Genomic DNA, 26566 nt, shown 5'->3' on the forward strand with positions numbered 1-26566 from the left:
GCAAATAGCCTGAACTTTTGCGGCGACCCCAAGCTCGCCTGCCTTATGTAACTCACAGCATGACACTAACACCAGTGATTTTAAATATCCCTCCTTGGTTTCCTCAACTTTCTGAGGCTGCCTGTAAAGAGAGGACATGGCTTAGACCCCAGAAAGAGGTAGCAGCCTCATGTCCCCAGTTCTAGCTCCACTTGGGCCACCTCTTGAGCTCACTTCTGTTGCTCAGCACCATGGAGGTCTCCACAGCTGCCCTAGCTGTCCTGCTTCTCATCGCTGCGCTCTGTTCCCAGACCTGCTCTTCCACTTGTGAGTCTGTTCTCCCTTCTTTCTTTTGCCTTGTGTTCTCCTCTCTGGCCATGGCTTGGACCACAATGCCAAAGCCTTGTGCCTGAGCCCCTCCAAGTAGAGAACTTCAGAGAGCTTTCAGAGACTATTTCCTGAGGACGGTTTTCTCTCCCATGGTGTTTAGCCATTCTGTCGTTCAGCTCTGGGAGAGAGTGGGAGGAAGGCCCATTGTAAGGATGGAAAAATGGATGCTCAACTGGGATTTTGAAAAGAGGTAGAATCTGTGTCCAACTGGCTCCCAGGAGCGTGGCCTTTGCTCTCCTCATGAATTCCAGATGGAACTGCCCAGTGGGAGGGAGTAGTTACTCCAGAAAGGGAATAGTTCGTCCAGAAAGCTAAATTCCCAGTGGGGAGACATGGAGACCCCTCCAAACTAAGACAGACAGAAAAGGACAAACTCTGAAAGAGAGACACAGAAATAAAAACGTCGAGGAAAAGAAGAAATGCCAGCTTCCTTCAGGATTGCTGTGTCTCCACATCCCCACCTCTGTGCAGGGCTCTCTCCTCCCAGTTCTTCCTGACCCTCAGGGAGTGGCTGGCTTGCCCTTTCTTCTGAATAGTGACTTAGGATCTTTCTGTCCTGTTTCCCTCAGTTGGTGCTGACACTCCGACCTCCTGCTGCTTCTCCTATATCTCCCGGCAGATTCCTCGAAAATTTGTGGTGGACTATTATGAGACCAGCAGCCAGTGCTCCAAGCCCGGTGTCATGTAAGGCCCAATCTTCCTGGGGAAGGAGATGGGAGGGCTGGGGTAAGGCATCTCCTTTGGAGGACTCAGCCTTCTGAGACCCATCCGAGCACAGGATACCAGGCGAGGGCACTGCCATGTTTTTTGACCTGCTCTGATGCCTGTGGGGAGTCCATCCTGGAGGAACTGCTTCTGCTGTGGAGGGGACAGCAGGAAGTTGGCTTTCTGAGTGGAGCCTCATATGAGACACAGAGAAGGTTATGAACCCCAACATTGAAGGTACATCTTATGAACATGTGGACATACCCTAAGAGGTCTGAGGCAGAGAAGGATGGAGGGGTCACAGTGGGCCCAGGATTCCCCTGCCGGATTCCTCAGTGTGTGACCCTTCCACGCCTCTCCACAGCTTCCAAACCAAAAGAGGCCAGCAGATCTGTGCTGACCCCGGGAAGGCCTGGGTCCAGAAGTATATCACCAACTTGGAGCTGAATGCCTGAGCGGCCTGGAAGCTATGAGGAAGGTGTTACATCCATGTACAGCTGGGGAGCAGGCACCTGAGCCAGCGTGATAACCTTGGAAGTCCAGAGGGTACCTCTTCTACGGGTCCCACCTCCACCCTCATCCCAGCCGTACTTTGCAGACCTCTTTAGCTTTCATTTTTGTTTACGTATCTTATTTAACTTTTGTAATTTATTTCCGTTGTTGAATTGTGTGATGTAATAAATACCTTCTCTGGCTTCTCATAGCATCCTCTTTACCTGCCCCTCCTTTAGGTCTCCTCACACTCAATATGTGGGTCTATCAGCAGGATTAGCTCTCTCTTCCAACAGTTATCATGTATATCAAATAACAAGTGCTCATGGAACGGTTTTGCCCATCACTACCTTTCAAAATACTGAAGGCACTTAGATTTAGATGGAAGGTAAACCAGCCTTTTCCTTGTGATGACTCCACTGATTTTGTTTTGCCAATTAATCAGAACCATAGGCTGAGAGAATACTGGGAGAAGAGTAGAGACATCTGAAGAGGGTCAGAAAGCAGAGGAAAGGGACAGAGAGCTATCACAGTGGTGCTAGACACTTGCTGGATATCCTTTCCTGGAAAGTTGCAACTGACACACTTTTATCAGCAAGTCACAATTCATACGATCTAGGAAATTTTTCTACTTAAATGAATGCAGATGATGCATACTGTGATGCAAATTTATACACACAAGTTCATTTTCATAAGTGAAGCTTTCCTCAGAATGATGGCTAACATTTTTTGAGGGTTTAGCAAACTCTGAATGCTTGGATGCTTATGTTAGTGACAGTCTAGCAAACCTGCCTGCAGTCTGGCAAGGACCCCATGTCTGCCACTTGGCTGAGAGCCTGTGTGCTGCTTTCTGGGAGAATATTCTCCATAGCTATATCTGAGGTGAGGCTTGGAGGCTACAGAGTTAGCAAATAAAGATACAGAATAAGTGATTTTTTTTAGTATAAGTATGTCCCATGCAATATTTGGGATATACTTCTAAAAATCCTTTGTTGTGTGTCTGAAATTCAAATTTAACTGGGAATCCTGTATTTTATTTGAGAATCCCACTGAGGGTGAATACTTTTATAGAGGCTGGCTATTTCTTGTTGGAGGTGGGTGCCGAAGGATTGGCTTAAGGGCAGAGCAGTGCTTTTCAACCTTGAACTCACATTAGGTCATTTGGGAAAGTCTTAAACACGCCAGTGCCAGGACATCACCTCCAAAGTTATGATTTTCAGTTCAGGTTTAGTTAGGCGGGGACTGGGCATCAGTAATTTTGAAACCCCCAAGGTGATGTAATGCACAGTCAGTTTGAGAATCACTGTTGGGTTTAGTCATAGGCTGTTTTGGCCAGCCTTAAGATGTCAGAGGCAATACAGCTGCTTTCTAATTTTCAAGGCTTCTGATCCAGTTTTGGTCACTTCTATTGAATGGTTAATTAGAAGCAGAAAATCTGTCAGCTAATGTCACTTCTAGAAGCTGGTTTGGAAGGCCTGTCTCATAGCACAGCGCTGCTTCGCTGGTCACGGTCACACTGGGCACCCGTTTAACGGCCACGCCCCCTCTCCCAGGCCACTGACTGCTGTCCCCACAGTGCCCTCTGTTGCTGAAATGATGCCATGGACACAGGGGTCACTGCAATCAGCTCCCTGCCTCTGGCTGCATCTCAGCTGTGTCTTCTCCAAGAACTTGATTGCTCATTTTGTCCACAAGAGAACTATTTAAAAGGGGGGAGGGTCTGCAGAGAGGGTGGATCCAGCTGTTTCTGGACCCTACTTTTACATTTCTCCTAGTCTTCCTTCTTAGCATTTCTGGTCATGCTAACATTACCTTGCCGTGGAGAATTCTGCTTTTCCAGTTTGCAGGCTCCAGGTCATTGGTGTGCAAATCAGCTTGGAATGCAGGCAGCAAGCAAAAAAGGGCTTTTATTAAGAAAACTATTTTTCCCCCTCTCTATCAGACAAGCCAATTTCAAAGTGAGCTCATCTCTTTCTTAGTGGGCCTTACTGATTTATGCAAGAATTAGTCTTCAACATCCTGAATTTTCCTTTTTGATGCAACCTTGCTAGGCAGATGGCCTTACTAAGAATACATAACAGGCCATGGAGGTAACCAGCTGTTAGACTAGGTGGAGGTGTCCTCACTGGCTTTGCCCTCAGCCAATTACACTTTGTGGGGTGTGCTATTTACAACACTGTAGTCTGTATCAGTTAGGGATACTTTGAGTTATTGTACCAGGAAAAACTGATTCAAGCTGACTTAAGGGATAAAGGAAACATGATAGCTCATGTAACTGAAGCTTCAAGAAGTAGATTAGCTTCAAGCAAAGCTTGACCCAAAGTTTTGGAGATTTGGTCCTCAAGTATGATGATAAACCATGTTTCTTTCTGAATTTCTGATTTCCCTTCAATCTGAGAGCTTCATCCTAGGACATCCCACTGTAAAATGAGTCACTTTGCTTGTAGGCACTACAGGCTTTATGAGTTACCCCCTTGAGACCCCTTCATTTTACAAGTTACCCCTCAAGACCCTTTCACTGGGCTTCAAGAGGATGAGAGATAATGACTTTACCTCCACAAAGGTGGAGCCCACTAGGCTGGCCTCTCTCCTTCCTCTCTCTCTCTCTTTCTCTTTCACTACCCCCTGAGAATTAGCAAATAATATGGTTCATCAGGGAACTATGTAGACAGAGGACCTGAGAGAGATAGACAGTGAAAAAGACAGAGAGATGTTCTGAGAGAGAGAGAGAGAGAGAGAGAGAGAGAGAGGGAGAAGGAGAAGAAGAGGAAGAGAGGAGTGTTGGAGCTGTGTTCCCACTACAATGGACTGAGTTTTCCAGTTTTCCATTGGATTCCTAGAAATAAGACAGCTGGACTGAAGAATATGTACTTTAAAAAATTTGATAGGAACTATGTTATTTCTCTTTAAAAACCCAATCAAAATTCCACTTTTTGACACTAAAAAAAATAGTTTAAAACAAAATGAAGTAAGTACACCTTATCAAAAAATTAATATACATTTGCATTTCTATAAGTATGTTGAATTCCTCCCTCTTGAATTTTACAACAGACACCCTGGCTTAGTCTACCTTTCTTAAAAACATGACCTAGGGCGGAAGTCAGCAAATTTTTCTATAAAAGGTCAGATAGTGAATGTTTTTGACTTTGTAGGCATACAGTCTCAGTTGAAACTATCAATTCTGCCACAGTGGTGGGAAAGCAGCCACAGACACTATGTAATAGAATGAAACTTTATTTACAGAACCTGGCATCATAGTGGATTTGTTTTGAGGACTATAGTTTTCTAACCCTGATCTAGGCAATTAGTCTGATAAATAATTTGGCATTCACGATAGAAGTATTGTTGAATATATTGGCTGATTATTTTTCCCCTCTCTAATGTCAGCCACTGCTTTTGTGGAGCATGGATTCTAGGAAATGGATATCTAGGTAACATGTCTATTGATACATGCACCTTACTAAGAAATGAGTGGTAAATCCTTATTGACGAGTTCACTGGTTTTTGGTCTTTTGTCTGCATGTAAATCACTTCAGGGTTTGGTAAAAGTCTAGGTCTCCAGATCTAAACTCAAGAAATTCTATTGTCAGCATTTTAAACAACCATCCCTGGTGGTTCCAGGATGCTCTGAGAAATGCTATCATAGGTTTTATTTATTAGATGGTTGACCATGGGCGAGTTGTTTTAACTCTCTGAGCCAAAATTCCCTCTTCTGTCAAATGGAAACCTTGGTGAAATTGTTAGGATTTAAAGGACAATGCATAATTCTTTTTTTTTTTTTTTAGATTTTATTTATTTACTCATGAGAGACACACACACAGAGAGACAGAGACACAGGCAGAGGGAGAAGCAGGCTCCATGCAGGCAGCCCGACATGGGACTTGATCCTGGGTCTCCAGGATCATGACCTGGGCCAAAGGCAGACACTCAACTGCTGAGCCACTGAGATGTCCCAACAATGCATAATTCTTAAGAAAGCTTGATGCGTTAGAAAAAAACTTAAATGCTTAGTGTATATGAAGAATGAATATGCCTAGTACATATACGTTATATGCTAGGTACATAATATTTTATAATCATTGCTTTCTAAAATGTTTTATTTTTAACTTTCAAGAATATGTAGATACAAATATTACTGTCATTTCCTTTCTTCTGACTTCACCTCTTCAGATCCTCTTACTCTCTGCCCCTAATCATTTTTCTAACCAGAACTTTGTCACAAAACAAAACCAATTGAATCACCCCAAGGACTGGTTTGCTTTTAAGAAATTCCATTATTTCATGCAGCTGAACATAGAAGTGGTAAATAGCATTCTATAAATATTTGTTGGTTGATGGTTTTGAAACAATTTCCCCTAGAAAAAACTAAACATAAGCACTCACCTACACACTTAAGTATGTGTCAACCGCTGAGTGATTGGAGGGGCGCTGGGGCGTGGTGAAGAGAGTTGCAGGATCTCTCCCTGCAGTCAGTCAAGAATGCATGGAAATATATTACAAACATGAGTATAAATAAATTTAAATTTACATCAAGAAGAAGCCCAGAGTGTAACTGTTTGACTATCAGCACATAGCACAGATAGCTTCAGAAGTGGAAGAAGTATTCCCTGGGCTCAGGTCCCTGCTCCCTAATCTGCCCACAGATGTAATTGGTTTCTTGTTGCTTCTAGGTCACTTAGGGATTCAGCCCCATGGTCAGTAATGGGCTTGGCCCCAGGACTCTGTGGAGCTGGCACAGACCTCCTGTCCTGTTTGGTGGGAGGCTGTGAAGAGGGATGGAATTATAAAAACTGAGGAGTCAGCAGGAGAATTCCTGGTGCCACATTGCTTCTGCTGACCTCTCTGCCTTGGGAAGCTCAGAGTCTGCCTACTTCCTTGGGACTATTTCCCCAACCTCAGATTCCTAGACCTTACCTCAATGACTGAGGGAGTCTCTTCAGGAAGTCTCCCTCTGCCTGGGGCAGTTTTCCCCTGGCTCCCAAATCCTAGGCCAGGTTATAGAACACCCCCATGGCTTCTCCTCATGTCCTGCCACTGAATAGGACCTTGAGGCTCTGGATTTCCTAGAATGGCTCTCATCCACCTGCTGATGCCTTTGAACCCAAAGTCCTACTGGCTCCATTCTGGCATGTCCTGCCTCTCCTGGACAAGAGGACCAGCCATTATGTGGCTCTGGCTACTGGTCTTCTAATAGACATCTACCATTTTGCTAGGGATCTGCTTGGGGACATAGAAAAAGCAACAGATCCTTGGGGGCCTTTGTCTACTCTAAGGAAAGGGGCCGCCTGAGCCTGAACCATTTTTCATCAGAATAAGTGAGCCAGCTCCTTCGCCCAATGATAAAGTCAGAAGAAAGAAGATGGAGATAGCATTGTTCAGTAGTAGGAAACTTCTATCTCTTGTTTTTTTCTGAGTTTTTATCTTGTCCTTTCATTTGAGTTGTGTTCCTCTGTCTCCTCACTTTGCTGGACTCCGTGTTTCTGCATATCAGATGAAGCAGCTACCTCTCCCAGTCTTGAGGGAGTGGCATGTAGGAGATGAAACTTAGAGTTCAACTTCACCCAAGTTCTTGGTATCTCTTGAACCATTGTGATTGCTCAAGCAGCCTGTTTTATTTTTGATAGCTCCCAGTTGTTGAAGGTGTGCCAAGACCTGTCAGCATCCCAGCATCTGCATCAGCCTCTAGCTTCAGGCTGATGGGAAGCCAGGGCGAGGAACCAGGCCCTTCACAGAGAGAGAGGATATGTGTCAGTTGCTGTTTGTGCAATGCCCTGGGGTGGTAGCCTGCTCTCCCTGATTGGTAGTCTCTGATGTTACAGTCCCATGGGACCCAGAAATGCACCATAAAAACTGGAGCACCAGATGTGTATGAAAGTTCCCCTCCCAAAGATACTGCTGCTGTGGAGTGAGGCAGAGGGAGAGCACAAAAATAGTACCTCAATCTGGGAGAGAATCTCCACAGGTCCTGCAGTCGGGGTGCTTCACCAGATTCCTTAATTTACTCAGAACTTTGGGTCTCGAGTCCCATTAGTTTTCAAAGCCAGATGTTTGGGGGCTCGTCTCTCAGGTGAAGTTCTTAACAGTTGGGGTGCCTGATGTGGGGTAGGGTCACTTGGCTCCTCAGGGAGATGCTCCTGACTGAGCATCACAGTATGGGGGTAAGAGGGGGAGGAGGGAGGGTTATTGTGAGAGCACTGCTCTGTCTTTCCAACCCACCTCCATGGGGTTCTTTTCTCATTTGCTCATGTAAAGTGGCTGCTCAGCTAGTTTTCTGGTATTTTTCAGAGGAAATTGTCCCCATGTAGCTGTAGACTCTGTATCTATGGGAGGAGATGAGTTCACGATTCTTCTATGGCACCCCTTGGATGGACCACCTCCTCTATCTCAAGCTTTTTGTCTAGTCTTAAGTTTGGTCTCTACCTCCTTCTGCAGGGAATGCAGGTAATGGAACAGTCTGGTGCTCGATCCAGTGTTATTGGGGAAAATAAGAAATTTTTCCAGCAAGAGACTGCCTCTGCAAATACCACCTATAAGGTGGTACTGGGGTCGGTTTGTTACTCAGTTGATCCCTGGGAAGCCATTGAAACTGGATTCTGCCTCTTGTTGAACACCTACTCAGTTTTACCCTTCTCAAAATAAGACAAGTCCCCATCATGCCCTCCAGATACATAGACTAGAATGCTATAACTCCTTTGGAAAGAATAGCCATCTGAACAGATAATGCATGGCATTTTGAAAACCTCTTGTGAAGCTCTCTATTTCACTTGGGTATCATAGGACTTTGGCATTGTGGTCTGACCCCAGCAGAGAATGGACAATAATAGGAAATGGCAGGAGACTCCTGAAAGGTAGCCTCAGAACAGAGGGCCATGGTGAGGAGGATAGTGGAGGCCCAAGAGGGTGGGCCAGAATGAGACTCAACTTTCTTTTGGGGTCCCCTATTCTTTCAACATGTAAGCTCTGGACCTTGGGGAGATGGAAACTTAGGGTGATGAGAGAGGAAGTTTTTAAGCACAGTGTTGCCTTGTTGCCTTGTACATACAAGAGGGGTCTTGGGTAACCACAAGGCTCAGGGTATTTGCAAGAATGGTTCAAGTGTTCAATTGACAAGGGCTGTTTATGGGGAAGTGGTTTCCACAGTAAGAGGAGGTGAGATGTTGGTGTCATCCCAGGACCACATTTAGCTGGGTCCTTTTCATTAGAGCTCTGTAGTCATAGTTTCCCCCAGCAAGGCAGAAACTTCTGTGTGATTCCATAGCTGTTCTTACTGATAGGCGTGACATGCAACAATGCCATGAATATTGACCAGCACACCCGGGCAGAAAGAGCTGTATTAGCAAAGCCTGGGCTTCAGAAGCAATTGAACATTCAGGCAGTCTTTCAGACACTGCTCATTCTAGAGAGATTCATCAAGGGCCCCAAACGTACAAGGCAAACAGCATAAGGACACGTTGGACAGGCACTGAGGCATATAAAGAACCTTAAAATGACCTTTGCCTTTGACCTTGATAATCTATAGCTCAGAATGAATTATCCTATGTAGACGATCCTTCCTATATAGATGAATTCAAATATGGAAAGAATATTTATATATTAGAACATTTGGTCTCTCAAAACCACAATGAGTTACCACCTCACACCAGTGAGAATGGTGAAAATTAACAAGACAGGAAACAAACAAATGTTGGAGAGGATGTGGAGAAAGGGGAACCCTCTTGCACTGTGGGTGGCAATGTGAACTGGTGCAGCCACTCTGGAAAACTGTGTGGAGGCTCCTTAAAAAGTTAAAAATAGATCTGCCCTACGACCCAGCAATTGCACTGCTGGGGATTTACCCGAAAAATACAGAAGCAGTGAAACGCCAGTACACCTGCACCCCGATGTTTATAGCAGCAATGTCCACAATAGCCAAACTGTGGAAGGAGCCTCGGTGTCCATCGAAAGATGAATGGATAAAGAAGATGTGGTCTATGTATACAATGGAATATTACTCAGCCATTAGAAACGACAAATACCCACCTTTTGCTTTGACGTGGATGGACCTGGAGGGTATTATGCTGAGTAAAATAAGTCAATCGGAAAAGGACAAACATTATATGGTCACTTTCATTTGGGGAATATAAAAATTAGTGAAAGGGAATAAAGGGAAAGGAGAGAAAATGAGTGGAAATATCAGTGAGGATGACAAAACATGAGAGACACCTGACTCTGGGAAATGAACAAGGGATAGTGGAAGGGGAGGTGGGTGGGGATTGGGGTGACTGGGTGATGGGCACTGAGGGGGGTACTTGGCAGGATGAGCACTGGGTGTTATGCTATATGTTGGCAAATTGAACTCCAATAAAATTTTTTTTTAAATTAACTTCAGCGGAAAAAAAAAGAACATTTGGTCTCCACCATATTGATAGCAATTTAAATTTGTACCCAATTTAAATCACCTACAGTATGGAAATAATGAGAAAAGTCATGTGATATCTTCACTTGATTTGTTGTTAGGGAGGCTTTACAAACCATGCAATGTCATGGGAAATGCTTATGTTATGATAAGTTAAAACAAAACAAAACAAAATGTAAGTTGCCTTATTTTAATCAGGACCCACTCGGTATGTGGGGATGTGGTCAACTCCATGAGATATTTTTTGCAGTTGCTGTTCCCAGAAAGGAAGGAGAATAGAAGAAAGGAGTAAGTATGAGGTATCTCCCGTCATCTGCGCTTTTGTCCATCTAATATTAAAGTACTCTCCTCTCTTCCTCACTACAGGCAAGCTCAGTAATATTAGCTCATTTTTCAGGGAGTTTGCTCATTTCCCTGTCCTCAGGCTTCTGTTTCTATGAAGCAGGGTTGGTGGTGCCTGTGGTAGGGCCAGTTCTACCCACTTAGTATGTCCTGGAGTGGACATAGAGCCTTAGTTTTTGGTGGTTGTTTTGGCATCGCGAAGAGCTTAATGTCTCTTTAGCCTCAGATTTGAGCAATAGCCAATTATAAGGCAACAGGAAGTACACAAGTCAGCATGCTTTTACAAATAAAGTCATTCAAGAAGATGGAAGACTAACGGTTTCTAACCCAGAGACCAAAGGAGATGAAGCATTTATCACCTACAAAGAGTTAGTGCCTTTTAGATAGTAGGAAAAAAGTCCACTGGAAAAGGACATATTACAGTGAACATGTGTTTTTGCTGACCAGCATCCCTCCTGATACCAGAAACCTACATTTCCTCTGGGAAGCCACACTGACGCCTAATTCTCAGACTTTAAGATTATGTGACACTCATGCACTTCACAGATCCAGGAATGCGTTGATTGGCTTAAGCAAATCAATGGAACACAACCCTAGAGCCACAGTGATTGATCACAAATTGGGTTTCTGACTTAAGGATGGGTCAAATCGGAAAGAACCTAGTGATTTTCTTCAATGGGAACACAGACAATGAGCAAGGATTCATGTAATGCTGGGAGGTACAAGCAGCCATCCTGGGATCCGACATGGATGGGAGGTCAGGGAAGAAAATGGGACCTGGGGGATACCATAGGGCTGCCACATGCAGCCTTGCCTGGAGCCAGTGCCCTTTAGTCTTGGGGTCACAAAGCTCATTTATTCAAGCCTCTTTGAATTAGATTGGTTTGTTCGCTTACTCCCTAGGCATCCTGAGAAGTGCAGAGACCTATGTCTGTGCAGAGATCTAGAGTCTTTTAACAATAACAGCCCCTAACTGAAGTGTGGGATCGGCTGAACCGAACAAGTAGGAGGATATTTGCCAAGGATCTCGTTAAATGGAAGTGGCATTTAAATTTTGTGTGCATCGGAATTACCTGGAGCCTTGTCAAAATAGATTGCTGGGCTCCACCCTCTAAAGGGATGAGAAGGGGCTGCTTAGGACTTGCATTTTTAATATGTTCCCAGGTGATATTCATGCTGTTTTCTGAGCACCACCTTTTGAGAACCACCCCTACGTGGTATTGCTACTGGTTGAACTGAGCCCTATCGTCTCTTGGTGCTAAGACTGTGTGCCAATACTAAGTCTGCAACAGTGAGGAGTTTGATAGGAAAGCGTCTTAAGTATTGGAATATAATAGCTACTTCTTGCATCCATCAGTGAGCTACTTTAGGAAAGAGTTTAGACGATTTTTAAAAATTTTTTATTTTATTTATTTATGATAGGCACACAGTGAGAGAGAGAGAGGGGCAGAGACACAGGCAGAGGGAGAAGCAGGCTCTATGCACCGGGAGCCTGACGTGGGATTCGATCCCGAGCCTTCAGGATCGCGCCCCGGGCCAAAGGCAGGCGCCAAACCGCTGCGCCACCCAGGGATCCCAGTTTAGACGATTTTGATATGGCCTTATCTGAAATCAGAAAAGGAGAACAATTCAACTTTGTTATGAAAGGCTTTTTCAACCTGCCAACTGAGAGCCAGTCATCTGGAATTTCTACTTGAAGCTAAAGTTAGTGCAAGCAGAGGCAGGGAGGTAAGAAACTTCACAGGAGAGAAATCTGGGGTCTAACTGCACCCCTCAACCCCCTCCCCACCTTCTCCTATGAAATTTTTATCTCCCTCACTTAACGAGGACAGTCAGCTTTGTGTGAAGGTGCAGGGAGGCCAGGGTTTGGGGCGAGGTATCAGATATTCGTCACTTCCCCACATTGCCCCACCTCTGCAGGGGCGATGTGGAGGCAGAGGTCTGTCCCCAACAGGCTGGGAGTCAGAGGTGTAGGGGTGGGACTCAGGACTGAAGCCTGTGCTAGGAAGCTCATATTCTCACCCCCAAGTTAACATGCAAAATGTATGACTGGACAAACTCTCTGCTCTGCTCTTAGACAATCCATGGAATTGATCAGAAGCAGAGAGATTCAAAACCTCCAATCGTTAGAAGGGTGTTACCTTGCCAAAGAAACCACAAGACCAGCCAGAAATGGCTGTTGATTGCTCAATGCCCAAAGCAAAGGCCAAGCTCCTAGCTCATGCAGACAGGAGAAGGCTGCCCCCAGTGAAGGGTTCCTCCCAAGTGCATATCTCAGACAAGTCCAGGGAGGACCTTCCCTACGGCGGCCAACCAGAGAGGCTGACCAAGGAGCTCAGTCACATCTTACTGCTCCGCGATGCACCATATGCTAATTAGCAATGCTATTCCTGTTCTCCACTTTCCAGCACAGGGGTCCTTGTACTATTTATGCTGTTTGCAATGTTTGTGTTTAGGGAAAGTTGGACATGGTTAAGCTTCTTATTTGGGTTTGGGTCACTGGACCTTGAGAAATCACTCAGTGTAAATAAGCAGATTTTGTTTGTCTCAAGACTCTGGACACCAATAGAGAAAAGTGACAGTTTCTCTGCTTCTTTGGAGACAAGGGCTGTTCCTCCCATTCTCCTGATAGTACCTACACACTTACCATGGCTGTGGCTGGTAATGGTGTTAAGGGAATGGGGCGACTTGTAATAGAAGGGGATTGTAAAATGTTGCCTGAGAGGAGCTGTGTGTGTGTGTGTGTGTGTGTGTGTGTGTGTGTGTGATATGAAAGTCTCAGGCAAATGACTTGTCACATTGCCCTCATTATATAAAAGCCATGATGGCATTCAAGCTGTTATGACTGGCAACAATGAGCTCTGTCTTATGTCCAGTTCAGAGTCACCAGAAAGTTATTCCAATGGATGGAGTATCATCACCCATCAGTGGATAGGGTCAAATGAGAGAGGCAAAGTAAGCAATGCATCCTCATTGAAAAAGAAACAAAAGAGAAGTGCAGAAAATATAAAGGAGAAGTGTCCATGACAAAATTAAATAATAGTCTTCTTTTCCTCTAAGAAACCACAGTTAGCTACTTGACATATATATTTCCAAATATTTGCTCTTGTAAATATACATGTGTATACGGCTTTTAAGAATGAAACAAGAGTAGTATTATTCTATACATACAGTTCTGTAGCATGCATGTAGAGTATATAGGGCTATACTTCATGGAAACACAGACACTTTTTGCACCTAACATGACGCATACTTTCCATAGATATGGATGTGTGTTACTCTTTTTACTGATTGCAGAGGTTTCCATTGACCGGCATCTCAATCCTCTATTGACTTAATCCTCTGCTGATGGTTGTTTCCATTAGTTTGCTATTTGCAAACTGTGCTGCAAAGAATATTCTTCTGCCTACGTATTCCTGTTCTTAGTAGTGTTGCTACAAAATACATTCCTAGAAATGGAATCCTGGCAAATGGCAGCTAGATCAAATACTATGTGCATTTTAACGTTTGCTTCATAGTAGCATTTAATTGTACTCTAAAGAATTTGATCACTGTAATTCTAAACCAGTTTTGGATCAAAAATTAGATTATTCTAAACAAAATGAAAAATCATGGCTCACAGAATTAACACATGCTTGGTTTTGGCACAGCCTTTTGAATTTTCCTTCTGCGGAAGGGGATCTGGCTCAGTATACATTTCTTATAACTATGACTGAATAACCCATCTATTAAATAGCTCAGCTTTCACAGTGAACTTAGAAACTGGCATATAGTATAAATCTATAGCCCCACATATGGGCTGGTTGTCTTTTCCTCCTCTAACATTAGCCATTTACTCTGTAGGGCATGGACTCTACAGAAATAATGTATGCTATCCCTGTTACTGTATGCAGATATACACTGCATTTGGAAAAAAGCGGTGAATCATACTGACTATTGCCGTGGTCCTCAGCTGTTAAACACGCATGTTGAACACCTGATGAGGTTGTAGAACTATCCATTCCCAGGCCCACACCTAAAGATTCTGATATGAGTGTCCTAACGAATCATGGCATGTGATTTGAGGACAAGTGGATGATATTTGGGGACATAACTTAGCTAGTGTTTAAGGGTCTGTAGTTACATAAAAGTCTAGTTTTAGAACTCAGTTGTACCATTTACTTGCTGTGTGCTCTCAACCAAGTTACTTACCCTCTCTAAGCCTGGCTGGAGTTTACTCTTGAATCACATGAGGATATTAATAAGTATTTAAACTGTACTGATTCATTGTGAAGATCAAATGGACCCTACTTAAAAAGCACGCAGCCTGAAGTAGGTCTCAATATGTTAGTAATTGTTATTAAGAAAGCTTGATTTATTATAAATAAATCTATTTATTATTATTTACTATTATTTGTTATAAATAAATAAATGACACTCTTCTTACTAATATCCATAGTAAATTTTCCTGAAGCATGTATATTATGATTTGATTTATGAAATATTCATAATTTCAATGATCCAGAAATGTGGCTCCATTATAAAGCAGAGTATCTCTGGGCTAGCTACTCTTTTATCTTTCCCAATTCCCTCCTTTTCACACCTGCCTATTTTTTGCCTATTATTCCTTCTGACCAGCGATTCTGACTTTGCAGACAAAACCAAACTCAATACCAGTTTTCAAAGGACTATCTTTATTATTTCTCTAGGCTGAACACAGCACTGAACAGAAACATCTTAATACACACATGTCAGTCTGGTGACTTGCATGCCACTTCTGCCTAGAATAAACCATGACAGTCACTCAATTGACACCAATCCACAGTGCAAATGAAGGGACCAGGGGAGGACAGTGAAGAAGGTATCTTGGGGTCTCTCGGAGCAAATGGTCCCAGAGTATGACATTGAAAATAAATAACAAAAATTAAATAGTATAAATAAGTTGAAATTTAAGTTAGAAAGAGTCCCTGAGTGTGGCTGTTTGGCAACAACCAACCTACAGGAGAGGTAGCTGTGGAGGTTAGAGGGGTGTTTCCAAGGCTCGGACTTCTGCTCCCCAGTCAGCCCACTGAGGTCACTGGGTTCTCCAAGCTTCCAGGCCACTCAGGCTTTCAGCTTCAGATCGGCCACATATTCCTGGACCCAGGCCTCACTGGGGTTGGCACAGGCCTGGCGGCCTTTTCTGGTTTGGAAGCTATGGAGAGAAGTGGAAGGATTATATACCAAGGAATCCAGCAAGAGGATGCTGAGTCCCCTGTGGCCCCTCACCGCACTCTCTGTCCTGGTCAGCTGGAGGCATACCTACTTTCTCAGAGACTCTCCGCCCACCTCAGTCTAGAGAGCAGCTCTCACTGACTTGGGGTGGTCGGGGTGCGTCCAGGGGACCTTTATTTCTCTCTTTATTTCTCTCTTCCTTCTGGGCTGGATCAACCCTCTCTGACTTTGCAAGCCCCTGGCAGGTCAGGTCACACCTCAGAGACCGGGGTCCTACATATCTCATAGGCCCCAGAGGGCTGTGCCATTCCAGGATGGCACCCTGGGCCAGTCTTTGCCCTTGGGTGCTGCTCCCATTGTAGACCCTCCCTGCCTCCCCAGAGCTGGGCAGGAAGACTGGCACTTACATAATACCGGGCTTGGAGCATTGGCTGCTGGTCTCAAAGCAGTCGACTATGAACTTGCGTGGAATCTGCTTGGAGACGTAGGAGAAGCAGCAGGCTATTGGGGTGTCAGCACCAACTGTGGAGGAAGAGAGAGAATGAGCCCGAGTCACAGTTTGGAAAGGAAAATGAGACTGGATCCCTGAGAAGGCGAGAAAGACTTGGAGGAAAACAGCTTCGCTCGGAGTGCAGGCTGGGGGACAGGATCACTGGAGGGCACTGGGCATCTTTGCCTAGAAATATGCCTGTCTCTGTCCTGGTTTCTGTCTGTGTCTTCTTTCTCCTTGACTTTTTGTCATGAGCTGTCTTTCTTGATGTGATCCAAACATCTAAGCAGACTGCTCTTGTCTCATCTCCCCCCCTGGAAATTTTGCCTGGTTCAAGAAGTCCTGCCCCAGCAAACAAGAAACCTTGGACATCTCTCTTATGACATCCAGGGGACAGTGCTCTGGGGAGGTCTAGGGTGAGTGAGGGTAAGAATGACCCCACCAGGAGGTCACTAGGCTTGGATTGAGCCTCTTGCAGACTCATTTGTTTAGGGTCCCTATTTTTCCATCTGTAAAATGGGACTATAACTCCCCTACCTCACCCTGGCTCTCAGATCTGGGGACTGGGAAAGCTAAGATCCCTTTATGAAGATGAAAATAAAAGTCTTGAAGAGAAAGGCCACGATGTTTTCTAGCCCTCTGAGAAGCTCCCTATTTTCTCCTGGGGGCTCCCGAGGCCATGAGACAGAAATGGATGTGGTCCGGCTGTGGGGACAGAGCGTGGGGACATGTGCAGCAACAACAGAGACTCACATGGTGCAGAGAAGACCTGGCTGCAGAGGGACATGGTGCAGAGGAGGACGGCGAGGGCAGCCCCGGGGACCTTCATGACGCTGAGCTGTGGATGGAGCGAGGGCTTGCTTGTCTGCAGAGGTGGGCCTGGGCACTTGCTGCTGCCTGTGTCCTTCTGGAGAGTGAACAGATCTCCCCTGCTCTTTATAGGCAGCCCTGGTGGAAGGGGAAATAGAATCTGGGGGTGTGGAGGGAAATTTTTAAGCACAGTGGTGTTGTCACGCTGAGTGTTGCACAACTCAGGGTCCCAGGGTACCACAGGGGTTCAGGATATCCAAGAATAGCTTCTCTGAGTTATAAGTTTCAGCCTGAGACCCATGACTTGTTCTGGTTTCTTGTGAGGAAATGGTTTCCCCCGTGAGCAGGAGGAGAGAGCTATGTGTTGACCCAAGGCTATTCTTAGCCGGTCCCTTCCCATAAGACCTGATCTATACACAAACTCACCAGCCCTGTCCTTTCCACAGAGCTGACACTTCTGTGCTTCCTCAGCTATTCTAACCACACGGATGGGGTAGATGTGATGATGCAGAGGATGGCACATACCTGCCTTAGATGCAAGGAACTGAACCAAGGGATCCTCACTAGGGGACTTGGAGGCATGAGATCACATCTCCATTGTTCATCCTGTCATCAGACAGTGACCGAGTGACTCGAAGCTCTGGATTAACACCAGATGAGGATCAGAAAGACACATTAGATGTGAGTGTTCACATGTCAGGAGCCTAAAAAATATTTATGCCTTATAACCTAGGAGATGCATTTCTAGGAAAGAGTTCTAAAGAAACAAACCCAAATACAGAGGCATTGTTAAACATAAAGATATCAGACTCAGCATCATTTAGGATTCTAAAATAAGAAAACCTAAATTCTCCTTTATTAGGGAATTATAAAGTAAACTCCTGATTGTTTATTATTAAGCCCTTAAATGGAATGAAGTGAAATAGCATAAATATATCATAACAATAGTTATAAAAAAAGATGAAAAATTGTACAAGATGAAGAATTATATATATATATATATGCATCCACACATGAATGGCAAATATTGTAACTATATATATATATATATATATATATATACACATATATATATACATATATATGTAAACACTAGGCATGGAAAAAATAAAAAGCATTGGGAATAAATGTCTCAAAGAACCAATAGTAGCTATATTTGTGTCTATGGTCTATAGGTGATTAATTTTTTTGTGATTAATTTTTTTGCTTTCCCCTTTTTCTAGATTAAAAAATATATATATTTTTAAATGAGAATGTTGAGATCCCTGGGTGGCTCAACGTTAAGCACCTGCCTTTGGCCCGGGCGTGATCCCGGAATCCCGGGATCGAGTCCCATGTCGGGTGCCCTGCGTGGAGCCTGCTTCTCTTTCTGCCTGTGTCTCTGCCTCTCTCTCTCTCTCTCTGTCTCTCTTTCTCTCTGTCTCTCATAAATAGATAAATAAAATATTTTTTAAAAATGAGAATACCTTTCTTCCTGATCAGCTTACCAATTTATGAACACGTTTTATTTATTTATTTTTAAAGATTTTATTTATTTATTCATGAGAGACACAGAGAGAGAGAGAGAGACATTTCCCCACATTTTGTTTTAAAACATTCACATTACCATTTGGAAAGTAGGTTGCTATCAATTGTCTAACTTGAAAGAAATTTTTGATATACAAAAGTTTCTGTTCAATGGTGTTTGTTAAAATGAAGTCTTGATTTCCATTTCTCTGAACTATTTTAAGGAACCTGTGTGATACTTACATAAATAATAACAAATTCAAAGCAGTTTTCTTATTCTTTTTTAAAAAAGATTTTAAAAATTTATTTATTCCTGAGAGACAGAGAGAGAGAGAGAGAGAGAGAGGCAGAGATACAGGCAGAGGGAGAAGCAGGCTCCTTGTGGGAAGCCTGAGGTGGGACTTGATCCCAGGACTCCAGGATCATGCCCTGAGCCGAAGGCAGATGCTCAACCGCTGAGCCACCCAGGTGACCCTCTCTCTTATGCTTTTTAATTTATAATTTCAGTGGTGTGAAAGGGTCTCCTTTTCAGCCAGATCTACATATTTTTCTATCTTTTATTATCTTATTATTAGTGTTTAATAAACATAATTCACATTTGGACTCTAGATACTCTCGGTCTGATAGGAATGGGTAGAGCATATAAACAGGTAACCACAGCACTTAGCAGAAATGCTAAGATTCCTAGGAGGGAGAAATGACCTCCCTCAAGAGAATTTGGGGAAGGCTTCACAGACGAGATGGAGCTTTGCTTGGGTGTTAAAAGGTACACAGGTTTCAAACCCATATAAACAGAGGGTGGGGTTGGCAGGAGAGGTCAAGCCAGCATAGTCAAAGGTGTGGACTTGCCAGTTCAGAGGGAGGAGTGAGCAGATCAGTGTAGCTGCATAGTGGTGGGACAAACAGGGATGAGGAAGCTAAATTGGGGGTCAAACCAGGAGATCTTTGAAGTCCCCAAAAAGGGGCTAGCACAGTGGTGGAAATAAGATATAAGCAAAATGAGATCATATCTTAGGAATCCTGCCTTTCCGGGGTCTGTAGGGTTCCTGCTCTTAAAACGCATGGGCTCTCTTCTCATCCCATTCCTAGGATTGCTAATGCTGGTTCTGAGAGAGGCAAAGGCAGGATCAAGGACAATGGCAGGTTACCCTGGGGCTTCAGGATCCAAGTGTCTTCCTTTGTTCCTGTCAATTCCATAAAAGGAGTCTATCACTAGTTTCAGTGGAAACTCTAGATCACAGACCTGCCTCCTCCTCAGCCCGCCCCCTTTGCCCTAGCTCTCAGCTGACACCCTGAACTGCACTCCCTCAGTTCACTTCTTGGGGAACCCCCCTCACATTTGTGATTCAGTTTCTGAGAGTTGGATGCTATGAGTTGGGAGGGCCAGAAAAAGGAACTGGAAACTGCTGAATCAACCCCTTGGCTAATAATGGACCTTATTATATCCTCTTCTATAATTACAGAACCTGCCACACTGCGTTGTAATTAGTTACTTATGCAATTTTTCTCTCCAGAAATTTAGACCATGTCCTGTTAATTTTAAACCAAATTCATATCATGGCTTGTTGGTTAATTTAAACCAAATGCTAGCCCGTGATGATTATAACAGGATGAATTGTCTGCCATTATAGCTATTCCTTATATTTTTGTTCTTTTTAATAAAGGTGCTTTACTGAATATAAAATTTTATCTTAGTGTTTATATATTTGTAAGCCTTTCCATATCAACCTTTCAAATCAGAAAATAGCCCTTTGTTGTATGTGCTTTTATTGGATTGGAAAATAATATACTTGTGTGCAAAGTATGTCTTAATATGTATATGTTGAATGACTAATATAAGGGGATCTTCAGGTGACTTTGTTGGTTGGGTGGGCCTTAGAAATTTCTTAGGTGGGGGCACCTAGGCAGCTCAATGTTTGAATGTCTGCCTTTGGCTCAGGTTGTAATCTTGGAGTCCCGGAATCGAGTCCGGCTTCTCCCTCTGCCTGTATCTCTGCCTCTCTCTGTGTGTCTCTCACGAATAAATAAATGAAATCTTTTCTATTTTTATTTTTTTAAGATTTCATTTATTTATTCATGACAGGGAGAGAGAGAGAGAGAGAGAAGCAGAGACACAGGCAGAGGGAGAAGCAGGCTCCACGTGAAGAGCCTAATGTGGGACTCGATTCCAGGACTCCGGGATCACACCCTGAGTCGAAGGCAGAAGCTCAACAGCTGAGCCACCCAGGGATCCCTGAAATCTTGTTAAGAAAGAAAGAAAGAAGAAAGAAAGAAAGAAAGAAAGAAAGAAAGAAAGAAAGAAAGAAAGAAAGAAAGAAAGAAAAGAAAAGAAAGAAAAGAAAAGAAAAGAAAAGAAAAGAAAAGAAAAGAAAAGAAAAGAAAAGAAAAGAAAAGAAAAGAAAAGAGAAATTTCCCAGGTGGTAAATTGGTGTTCTCAGGTGACTTTCCCGGGATCACACAGATGATATTGGTCAGTTTTATGTTTCACTGTCTGTTAATTGGCAGGTTATCTCCAGTGATAACCACAATGCCTGACATATAGTAGAGCTTAATACATATTTGGTGAATGAATGAATACAGTGCTAATCTGACTAACAGTGTGTGTTATGCCCAAAGTCCCAATGTGGAGTTGAAAGACTAACAGGAAGGAAAAAATCAGAAAGGTCCTGATGTCGAAGTCTTGATCTTTGGTAGTAGAGCACCCAAAATCTCTTAGTGATGCTAGCAGTCAGCATGGTGGAACTTGCAGTTTGGAGGGGGCTTACATTGTGTCCTAGCTTCCCTGGATCATTCTAGCCTCTTTGAGCTCCCACCCCTGTCCACCAGAGTATCCTAGCCATGAGTACAAGGTATTTGGGCAGAACAATTCATGTTCTGCAGCATCACTGGCTGTCCTGCTCTGCTCACATCCTCACTGCTTCCCATGCCCTGGACCTGCTGGATTGGTTTTTCTCCAGTTTCCAGCTCTGTGGCTCCACTTCCTTGGGCATCAGTTCCAGCTCAAGGGAAATGATAGGCTGGCTGGCAATGACAACTTGTTTGACCCAGCCTTGGCTCCCTTTTTTCAGGCGTGGCCCCACCTTTCAGGTAGGCGGAAACTATGTCCTGGAGGCCCCTTTATAGCATTCTAGAGACACAGTGTCTCGTTGATGCAGCCCCTTCTTTCTGCAGCCTGGCCCATTGCAATCTTGAGTTCTCCATGTCATTCTCCTCTGGCCATTTGTATGTGCAATAGATCAGGGCATACCTCTTGGTATTGGATTAGATTCATCCTTGTGCCCCTGCTCCCCCTTCTATGTTCTTTTTTTTTTTCTTTCAGTTTTATACCTTTATTTGACAATCAGCGATTAGTTCTCATCCATATTAACAGTCTGTAGATTTTTGAAAGTGGTGACAGGTACGTAGGTAACCAGCGTGTAGAGCTTGTTTGGTGAATTTTCATCCTCGTTACGTTTTCTGGACAACCGCACACGGGTACGGTATGGAACATTCCTTATTCCTTTGGCCCAGACAGCTTTGTTGAACCTGGTGTCAATGCGCACATCTGGAGTTCCCATCTCCTTCATGGCAAATTTCCGGATCTCTTTGAGTGCCCGAGGGGCACGCTTCTTGAAACCCACTCCATGGATACGTTTGTGAATGTTGATGGTGTATTCTCTGGTCACTACCTCGTTGATGGCAGAACGGCCCTTCTTCTTCTCGCCACCCTTCTTTGCGGGAGCCATTCTGCCGGGCCCTAGTTGGAGAGGAAGCCCCTTCTATGTTCTTGACTCAGTAAAAACCATCCCCACCTATGAAGCTTCCATGCCAGAAACCTGGGAATCACCCTGACTCCTCTCTCCCCCTCATCTACATCTATTGCATATTTGAAATGAAGTAGATTTCCTTCTCACTGTTCCTACTGCCACTGCCTGGGGTCCAACCCTCATCATTTCTTGCCATGACAGCTGTAAGAGTGTCCTGTCAACTGTGTTTCCTTCTAGTTTTGCCTCTCTTTGATCTGTCCCATCACATGGCACCCGAAGTGATTTTGCTAAAGGTCAAATCACTGTCTATCTCTGTCTGTTGAAAATGTTTCAAATACTCTGCATGGTTTCCAGCATGGAATGGAAGCTTCCCCTCTGACCTGACCCCTGCCTCCCTCTTTGGTCTATCTCTTGCCACCTTCAGACTTCCTGGAAATTTAGTCAGCCCTCTGAATGACATGTAATTCTTTAAAAGTGCAGGCCTCAGGATCCCTGGGTGGCACATCGGTTTAGCGCCTGCCTTTGGCCCAGGGCGCGATGCCGGAGACCCGGGATCGAGTCCCAGGTCGGGCTCCCAGTGCATGGAGCCTGCTTCTCCCTCTGCCTGTGTCTCTGCCTCTCTCTCCCTCTGTGTGTGACTATCATAAATTAAAAAAAAAAATTTAAAAGTGCAGGCCTCTCTTCTGCTTTCTATGAATAAGGTGTCAGCTCATCCTGGGAGATCACAGGGCGGAGTGAAACCCTAGAAGCATGGGTATGTCCCATGACAGCAGTGGAGATTAACGTTTAGAACAAATAAGGAAAGTCATTATTTAATTAATTCCCTTACTTTTCTAAGGAAAAGAGAAATCCATGGACTCCACTGTTCAAAGACATGCAGAATGCAGAACTGAGAGACATTCTATATCGCAATAACAACTCTGGTTTGTAAGCTTCTAACATAAATTTATAATAAGCCCATTTCCCTTTTATGACTTACTTATGCTTTGAACCAGACTTCCTTGGCGTCATTTCCAAATCTAACATGTATTAGCTGTGTGTTCTTCTGTAGGCTACTTACCTCTCTGTGTTTCAGTTTCCTTGTGTGTGAAAGGGGATAATAGTACCTACCTCAGAGGACTCCTGGGAGGGTAAAATACATTAGCATCTATGAAAGGCTGTGAATAGCTTTTTCCTGTAAGCACTATGTTAGTGTTAGTTACTATTATCATTTTTACTGAAATATACCAGTCAATCTATTTTATGCATTAAAAAAAGCACAGGTCTCGGGCAGCCTGGGTGGCTCAGCAGTTTAGCGCCGCCTTCAGTCCAGAGCCTGATCCTGGAGACCTGGGATGGAGTCCCACATCCGGCTTCCTGCAAGGAGCCTGCTTCCTCCTCTACCTGTGTCTCTGCCTCTCTTTCTCTTTCTGTGTCTCTCATAAATAAATAAAATCTTAAAAAAAAATTTAAAAAGCACAGGTCTCTTGTTCTTTGCCTAGTTAACCCTGGCCCTATACTCTTTGCCTGGCTAATCTTTCTTCAGATCTCAGCTAAATTTATAATAGAGAAAAGTTAGAACAACCCGAATGGGCTGACCTAAGTAACAGAATGGTTAATTATACATTTAAAAATAAAATTTTGGTATATTCACAGAATGAAATATCACACATGCCAATTTTGAATAACTTTAGTGTTTTTAATGACATAGAAGAATATAAAGTAACAAAAATAAGATATACTAATATACTAGTTCAAGAAAGAGTAGTGACAATAGTAAAATATAAAACCATGTACAGAATGTTGAGTCATTTTTATTTTATTTATGCTTTCCTATATTTTCTAATTTTTGTACAGTGACTATCTATATTTTCTATGAAAAAAACAAAACAAAACTCAGGCATTACCTTTTTTGACATTTCACCACCACCTTCCAAAACATGTATCCCCAATGCTTGAAATAGTGCCCAGAATATAGTAGACGCTCAGTAAAGTTTTATTGAATTATTTTTCTTCTCTTGTTGGATATTCTCTATGACCAAACTGGAAAGAGCTTGAAACAGATATAAAGGGGCACCTCGGTGGCTCAGTGGTTGAGTATGTGCCTTCAGGTCAGGTCATGATCCTGGGGTTCCGGGATCAAGTCCCGTATCAGGCTCCCCATGGGGAGCCTGCTTCTCCCTCTGCCTATGTCTCTGGCTTTCTGACTGTGTCTCGCATGAAGAAAGAAAGAAGAAAGAAAGAAAGAAAGAAAGAAAGAAAGAAAGAAAGAAAGAAAGAAAGAAAAAGAAAGAAAGAGAAAGAAAGAAAGAAAGAAAGAAGAAAGAAAGAAAGAGAAAGAAAGAAAGAAAGAAAGAAAGAAAGAAAGAAGGAAAGAAAGGAAGAAAGAAAGAAAAAGAAAGAAAGAAAGGAAGGAAGGAAGGAAGGAAGGAAGGAAGGAAGGAAGAAAGAAAGAAAGAAAGAAGAAAGAAAGAAAGAAAGAAAGAAAGAAAGAAAGAAAGAAAAAGAAAGAAAGAAAGAAAGAAAGAAAGAAAGAAAGAAAGAAAGAAAGAAAGAAAGAAAAGCACTGTTTGAAGGAAGAGAGATATTTCCTAAAGAATACTGGAAGTTTTCCAAACACTGATGAGGCTTTAACCTTCTCTCAGGAATTTAACAACTCTAAATTCATTGACCTCCACCCTTGACAGCAAAGAGCAGGCAGTGGTGGGTGAAGGAGACTCATTTCCTCTTTAAGAAGAATGAGGCTGCTGGCTTGAGGAGTAGAGTGTGATTGTCTCTGATGAACTGCTTCAATTAGCAACATGTCCTATGGACTCCATCCTGAACCCCGTGCTTTGGACAATTTTGTACTTGTTTCTTCAATCTACAACCCAGTTTCTGCTCCCATTTCCCCCAAGTGACTTGGCTATAACATTGGCAAGACCAAATAATTTATCCTAATTGGTTTATTATACTGGCAAAGTGACCATTCAGCTCATTTTGGCTTTCCAGTCTCAACACTTGCTCACAAGAAATTCTCTAGTTTTGGGCATTACACATACTAGTGGCTAGCACTCTTGGCCCTGACACTCAATGGTCTCCCCAATGCTCATGCATCTCTGCACTTTCCTTCTAGGAGGGCACAAAATGTCAGGATTTGACCACTTCTGTTTCCTGCTCCTCAGAAGTTTTGTAATCTCTTTGGAGAGTTTGGTATCTTCTGAGACTTCCTGTATTTGCAATATCAGAGGTCATACCTGTAGAGGAAGTCTGGTTATCTCTGAACCAGGACTTGGAAGACTTGAGTCTTGACACACATCCTGTGTGACCTTGATTAATAAGTCTTTGAACTTCTCTGAATTTGTATTCCTAATCTGTACAATGCCAAAACATATAGGGATCAAATAAAACCATGGAGGTGGATATGCTGGGGGAAATCAGAAGTACTAGGACCTTTGAAAGTTCATATTACTGCTGTGGCTAGTGGTCCTGTTTGCAGCCTGGGGAGTCTGGGAGGACAAAAATGAGGAGAAAACAGATGTGAAAGTGACCAAAATGGAATAATGAGCACAGTGCCAGTCAAGGGTATAGGAGGGGAAACCTTACTGTTACCACGAGTGAGGGGAAGTGAAGGGCTTTCCTGCTCAAGAGTGAGGAGGTGACCACAGAATGTAAATGGAGCTCCTGGGACCATGGTTGACTCTTGCTACCACTTCTCACAACCCTAAGCTGGAAAGAATTGAGTCTAGAATAGTATCCTTGATGCTAAAACTACTGGGTCTATGGGTTGAGGGCAGAAGAAGGAAGAAAATTATCCCATTAAAGCTGGGGAATCACACTTTGGATAGAATTTTTCAAAATAATCAGTTTATTCTTACTTCATTTAACTAAATGGAATTCATATCCTAAGTCCATGTTATCTGTCACAACCCCTCCCATTAAAACTGATAGTTTGGGCTACCTCTGGGCACATATTAAGCAAATGTTTATTGAACACCTACTGTTTATACAGAGATAAGCATGACATGGTTTCTGCATCAAGGTGCTCCTTTTTAGTGAGGGAGACAAATAGATATGTTATAGGTGATAAAATGGAGGGAGCTCTGGAGGCTTCCTCTAGGAGCATGGAGAAAGATTCAGAGTTTAGTTGGAAGAGGGGTCAGGGAGGGTTATCTAAAGACAATGAGCACTTTTTTCGTAGTGTATTTGGGAGGGATTTGTTCTTATTCTCTATTGACTATCACTTAGAAATAGCTTCAATGTATGAATCTCAGAGGCCATTGATTCAGCTTAACATGTTGACAGAAGCCTTGGTACTTTTGGTGTGGAATTTCACTGGTGTGAACACAGCATTATTGGTGAGATCTTTACAAACAAAACATTTTATCTCTATGAACCAAAGATCAAACCAAGGCTAAGAAGCCAAAGTCAACAGTCAAACTCATTGTGTGGCTCAACACAGATTAATTACCCATTCTTATATATCATCATTCTCCTATTGTTCCAGAGCAGACACCTTCATAATCCCTCCACAGGTTGAAGATCAGCACACCCCACTCA

At 43.4% G+C, this 26566-nt stretch overlaps 3 protein-coding genes across 3 annotated transcripts; 1 reads left to right on the forward strand and 2 right to left on the reverse strand.

Annotated features, from left to right (window-relative positions):
- Positions 1–230: 230 nt before the first annotated feature.
- LOC121473876 (C-C motif chemokine 3-like) lies at positions 231–1823 on the forward strand. The gene is made up of 3 exons (XM_041726658.1): positions 231–306; positions 939–1053; positions 1439–1823. Exons 1-3 carry the CDS (start codon positions 231–233, stop codon positions 1527–1529), a joined length of 282 nt encoding a protein of 93 aa, XP_041582592.1. The 3' UTR covers positions 1530–1823.
- Positions 1824–14962: 13139 nt separating this feature from the next.
- On the reverse strand, positions 14963–16900 carry LOC121473704 (C-C motif chemokine 3). The gene is made up of 3 exons (XM_041726311.1): positions 16740–16900; positions 15904–16018; positions 14963–15476 (listed from the first exon to the last, which is right to left on the reverse strand). Exons 1-3 carry the CDS (start codon positions 16813–16815, stop codon positions 15386–15388), a joined length of 282 nt encoding a protein of 93 aa, XP_041582245.1. The 5' UTR covers positions 16816–16900; the 3' UTR covers positions 14963–15385.
- Positions 16901–21618: 4718 nt separating this feature from the next.
- On the reverse strand, positions 21619–22053 carry LOC121473622 (60S ribosomal protein L31-like). The gene has a single exon (XM_041726157.1). The coding sequence runs from the start codon at positions 22025–22027 to the stop codon at positions 21650–21652; it is 378 nt and encodes a 125-aa protein (XP_041582091.1). The 5' UTR covers positions 22028–22053; the 3' UTR covers positions 21619–21649.
- Between the last annotated feature and the right edge of the window lie 4513 nt (positions 22054–26566).

Source organism: Vulpes lagopus, chromosome 12, assembly GCF_018345385.1.
Source record: "Vulpes lagopus strain Blue_001 chromosome 12, ASM1834538v1, whole genome shotgun sequence".
Taxonomy (NCBI): domain Eukaryota; kingdom Metazoa; phylum Chordata; class Mammalia; order Carnivora; family Canidae; genus Vulpes; species Vulpes lagopus.